This window comes from Helianthus annuus, chromosome 4, assembly GCF_002127325.2.
Source record: "Helianthus annuus cultivar XRQ/B chromosome 4, HanXRQr2.0-SUNRISE, whole genome shotgun sequence".
NCBI lineage: Eukaryota > Viridiplantae > Streptophyta > Magnoliopsida > Asterales > Asteraceae > Helianthus > Helianthus annuus.
The window spans coordinates 208181924-208187923 of NC_035436.2; the positions used below are offsets into that span (position 1 = coordinate 208181924).

The 6000-nt window shown below is 35.4% G+C and overlaps 1 protein-coding gene across 1 annotated transcript; it reads left to right on the top strand.

The window, feature by feature from the left end:
- Nucleotides 1-2739: 2739 nt before the first annotated feature.
- On the top strand, nucleotides 2740-3792 carry LOC110883631. The gene has a single exon (XM_022131350.1). The coding sequence runs from the start codon at nucleotides 2740-2742 to the stop codon at nucleotides 3790-3792; it is 1053 nt and encodes a 350-aa protein (XP_021987042.1).
- The last annotated feature ends 2208 nt before the right edge of the window (nucleotides 3793-6000 follow it).

The window sequence follows — 6000 nt, forward strand, 5'->3', positions numbered from 1 at the left end:
AGGAACTTATTTGCCATCTGTTCCTTCTCATACTCAGGACAGAATTTTCTTTCGACAAGATTCTTAAATTCTTCCCAAGTCATAGCATAAGCCACCCGTCTTCCTTTTGCTTGCAGTACTGTGTTCCACCATTCTAGTGCTCCTTCTTTAAACAAATTTGAGGCATACATGACTTGATCTTCTTCAGCACATTTACTTATTGCAATCACTGCTTCGGTTTTCTCTAACCATCGCAGTGTTGCAGTTGCTCCTTCGTTGCCTGCAAATTCAGCGGGTTTACAAGCAAGGAATTCTTTGAAAGTGCAACCAGGTGTTGCAGCCTTTCGTTTCTTAGGGCGCGGCGTGTGCTGAGATTCATTATCATGATTAATATGATCATTGCCCCCGTTTATACTATTACTGAAATTATCCTCAATAGTATGTCTACTAGGAATGATATGTTGCGGCTCGTTTGGACTTTTTATAGCAGCAACGAATATTGGAATTGCGTTGGCTATCCCTTGAGCAACAATATTTTCAATATCTTGTTTGGTCATATATTGATCTTCTGGGTGATGCTCTGACTGATCAACTTCATTTACTTGTTCGTTATCATTATTTGCCATCTGATAATAATTTTATTACGAGTAATTAGTAATTAGCAATTTATACAAATAATCAGACAATTCCTAACACAAAAAGTCAAAACTTATCGATTTCTCGATTCCATTTTATATCAGTATAGTATGCATCAATACACACCGATATTTTACAACGTTTTATTCGTTATGTTACAACTGGTTTCACTATTTACTTTTACTATTACACAATGATAGTTTTATCATCTTCTTATCTCTCGTTACTTGATATCCTAAAAACGAAGTTCCCTTTCATCATACTTCCAGGAAATCTATCCCCCTATCTCCCTAATTCTATTCCCTGCATCCATCAATTCTTCACCGAAATGGCGAAGTTCAGCCAGATTCTCATTGCTCATTGGTGGATTAGGTAGGGGTTCTGGATCGAATTGTGGAAGAAAGGAATAAGGGTCGTTGACAATATTTTGGAATTGCCAATCATTTGTCCACCATTCCTCCATTTCTACAGGTTGGAAGTGTACTATTGGATCTGGGATTGCTGGTCCAGAGTTCATAGGAAGTGGATTTTCAATAGGATAGGTAAAAATATTCGTATTGACAGGCTGAAAAGTATCACAGTTTGCCAATAGAATATCTATCTGCTCCTGAAAAGTTAGCCTTTGGTTTTGGTTGGAACTCTTGATGTGCGTGAAATGTGTTATATTTTAGATGTATATTTAAGCCCTTTTTACACTTTTAGCCAAGTTTTAAATTTATAAAACACGATATTCACTAACACTAAACACACATATGGGCAAGTGCACCCATCGTGGACGTAGTATAGTGTTGGTAAGATACCGAGGTCGTCCAAGGACACAAGAGCTTTTAATACCGGTTTATCCTCAACATCTAATCAAATCAAAAAGGTGAGAAAAATGTTTTAAACTAAGAAAAATAAAAACTAACTAAATGCTGAAAAATAAAATAAAATAAAAACAGATAGACAAGATGAATCACTTGGATCCGACACGTGTGTTAGTATAACCTTTGATTATTTTCGCACTTTTGCACTTGTTTAAGAGATTATCTTAGTTATTGTAGTAGGCCCCTCTTTTGAAGGCGACGTTACCCTCAACCCAGTAGTTTGAGTCAGCAAGGATACAATCCTAAAGGGTCGGATTATTGAAAGATAATGAATTAAGTTATTAATGCAAATTGTGGTAGGCCCCGCTTTCGGCGGTGACGTTACCCTCGGCTAAGTAGTCTGAGTCAGCAGGGATACAGTCCTAAATAGCCGGGTTATAGTATTAATAGTAGTTAACTTATGAGGGGGTCAAAGAGTTTGGATCCCCGCCATCCAATACCTATGGGCATTGAGATCCTACTAAATTTGACCCAGGTCCCAAGCAGGACCTCTAAACGCTGAACAAGGGCAAGACCCTTACCAAACCGTTCCCTTAACCCCCGACCAGGTAGCCAACATACCTCCATATAGACCGTGGAGATATGAATGGTGAAAATCTTTTATTTTATATAGACAGTAAAATAACGCCAAGACACCACGGACAAACGATAAGGAAAGATCATCTTCAACATAAGTAACTAGTTATTAAAGTCATTAATACAAAACCAAATAAAAAGTGCAAAAGATTAAAAATAAAAAGTATTATACTAAACACTTGTCTTCACCAAGTGATGTAAGAGACTTAGGCAAACATGGCCTTGATTGTCAAGAACTCTTACGATCAATCTTGGATCCCGAGACGACTCACACACTCTACGATGGACAATGGATGATGGTGGTGGATGATGGTGTTATGGTGGTGGTGGGTGGTGGATGGAGTGTGAGAGAGGTGGTGTGCCAAGGGATGAGATGGAATGAAACCAAGCACCCCTATTTATAGGCTGAACAGAAGGCTGGGCACGGCCCCGTGTCCGCTGGACACGCCCCCGTGCCCGTCTGACACTCTCTCTCTTCATTAATTGTAATTCGCAATTACAATTAATGCGCCTGCTGTACTTTCACCAGGCCCCCAACTGGCTGTTTATTTCCTTTTTACTCGTTTTTGCTTCATTTGCACCAGAACCTGTCAAAACACGAAATGATATAATATAATACTAAAACTAAATAAAAATAAATAAAACCTTTACAAAAACTATACAATTTACACGGGACAAATATATGTATTTTACCCCACATCAAGAGCAGATCGTACTAAATGTTGCTTCCAGTGGTATTGCTTCTTTGCTAATGTCAAGAGGTAGAACGGCACATTCTAGATTTCACATTCCCATAAATTTAGATGAGAGTTCTATGTGTCACATAAGGGCTGATGGTGATGTAGCCTACTTGCTTAAGCATACTAGGTTGATTATATGGGATGAAGCACTCATGGTACATAGACATGCGTTCGAAGCTTTAGACCGAACATTTAAAGATGTTTTGGTTGAGAAAAGCAATTCTCATTCGGATGTATTATTTGGAGGTAAAGTAATTTTGTTTGGTGGTGATTTTAGAAAAATTCTTCCTGTTATTCCAAACGGAAGTATGCAAGAAATTGTTAACGCTTCGTTGAGTTCATCTTATATATGGTCCCACTGTAAATTACTTACCTTGACCAAAAACACGAGGTTGACTATCGGTGCTTTACAATCCAGAATGGAGGAGACTGAGAAATTTGCCAAATGGCTTCTTGATATTGGCGAGGATAAAGTTGGAGGTGACAACGATGGTGTGGCAATTGTAGAAATACCTTCTGATCTTCTAATTACAGATACTTCGGATCCCATTGAAAGTTTGATTCAATTTGTATATCCGTCTGTTTTAGAAAGATATATGGATCTAGATTATTTTTCTGAAAGAGCGATTCTGACACCCAAAAATGAGGTCGTACATGAAATAAATGATCGATTGTTAGAGTTGTTTCCTGGTGAACCAGTAGAGTACCTAAGCTCTGATAGTATATGTCAAACGAAAAAAGGTATTGATTCCTTCCAGCAAGAGTTGTATTCACCTGATGTTTTGAATGGTTTAAAGATATCTGGTTTACCAAATCATCGTCTGGTTCTAAAAGTTGGTGTTCCTATTATGCTTCTTAGGAACATTGACCAACAGAATGGATTATGTAATGGTACAAGGTTAAAAGTTACATATCTTGGAAAGAGGTTATGGAAGGTGAAATTATATCAGGTGCTAATGTTGGAACTAGAACGTTCATTCCAAGAATTAGCATGATTCCATCCGACAAAAAAATACCTTTTGCTTTTCAAAGACGACAGTTTCCTGTTGCTGTGTGTTTTGCTATGACAATCAACAAGAGTCAAGGCCAGTCTTTGTCTAAGGTTGGTCTTTTTTTAAAAGAACCAGTTTTCACACATGGGCAGTTATATGTAGCATTATCAAGAGTTAAATCAAGACAAGGGGTGAAGATATTAATTCTTGATAAGGATGGGAAACGTACTAATACAACAACCAATGTTGTTTATAAAGAAGTGTTCACACACCTTTGATATGTTTTTCATTTAAATTTGTATTTTAATTACTTTAATAAAACTTGAACTATTGGTTGAGATTTTTATATATTACTTTGAGTATAGTTTAATTATTAAATTTGTTTATTAATTTTCCATTTATTAATGTAGTCAAAGTAATTATTAAATCATATATTTCTTATCTATATATATATAGTCATCGGATAGATTTACTTATTTTTTAAACACTTCATTGAAACCCGAAATGGATAAACCTAGCGATACATTTGTAGTGTATTTAAAGTATTTTCATCTAATGTTGGACAAATGATATGTTTAATTCTTCTTTCATTGCAAAATATAACAGTGTTGTTGTAACTGATACCTAAATTCTTATAAATATTCTCACATTTGAAATTATAGTGGATGTTGATGTAAAAATCTTAAATCACACTTGTGTAAATATATTGTAAATCATATTTTCATTGGCAAGATATAAATATTAAAAATTAAACATTAAACATATAACGGATTCATCATAAAGTAAGTTATATACCATTTAGAAGTAAAGAAAGGTCTACATCAAGATATGTTAATACATTCAAAACACATTATAGGATAAAGATGCAAAATGATGTTTAGAGAGTAGCCAACCAACAAAATTAAAAGAAACCTAAATTATAGTTATATTGTTTAAAAAGTTTGAAAGGAACTACTTGACAACCTTCTTCAGAATCAGTTTGTTTTGAACTGGGCAATAAACAAACGTGCACTTAGCAGGAGAATTGATACCATTTGGTTTCGTAAATTTCGTACGCCATTCCAAAGCCTCATAGCGAAAACCACCACCGTGTTTATCAGCACGAAAAGAAATCAACGTATCCACTCCAGCCAAGTTTTGGACGTACATCTCCATAGTCATGTCAATTCTGGATGCTTCAGCAACATTTACATTAAGACGCTACAATCAATAATTAAAGCAAAATATTAGATTATGAGTGGTATAACACGGCAAAATTAAATACTAAAAACAAATTATGGTTTTTCTACTATTTTAATATATGTAAAATATGAACAATAACTTAACTTACAAAACGCCTGTCGTACTTCCATTCAAACTCAATAGGATTGTAGTCCGGATCACCCTTTTTATCTTCTTCAGAATCTGAAACTTCAACGTCTTCCTCATCATACATTCCATCGCTATCAGAGTTAGTTAAGATAGAAGAAACATCAACAGAATCATCATCTATTAATTCATTATAATCTGGATCAGATTCATCCTCATCGTTTTCATGATCGGTTTCAACATCGGTGTCTTGTATTTCAATATTTAAAGGACCTGGTTAGGTATGTTTACAGCAGCAAGCGTAGATACACGCTTCGGCACAAGAATCTCACAACCATTCAAGTCATAAACAATCAGCTGGAAATTTTGTTTAAAAATGTACCTCATCACAAAGTAATAGTCCGGGTATATATGTACGTAAGACACAACATTGTCCCATGAATCGTAAAGAAAATACACCTTAGTATCCCGATCTTTCTGAATCATCACATCAAAACTGTCCCACAAATTAACATGGACCTTGAATGTTAACTTGCTAATAGATGGTAAACGTATTGTATCTTCAACGAAATCAGCAAGAATTATCTGCGTATATTCATCCAGCTGAAATAACTTAAATTTGTTATTGAAAACCATGAAAAAATATAGTTTGTATACTCACCAAATTATCATTGGACTCTTGTGTGAAGCGTTGACAGAAGTACTCAACATTGCTTATCGTTTTCTCGGTAGACATGGAGGTAAATAAAGGAACATTAGATCCGAAGATCGGATGGTCTTGCATATTCTTAAAGGGTGTTAACAAGTACGAATACAAGTCAATTTGCTTAAACATCAGAAAACAACCCTCCGTAAATGATAGTTTAGCTACAATATGTTCCCAACCATCCATGAACACAAACG

Coding starts and splice junctions, on each gene's coding strand:
- LOC110883631 (XM_022131350.1), top strand. CDS start 2,740: ATGTATTTTACCCCACATCAAGAGCAGATCGTACTAAATGTTGCTTCC.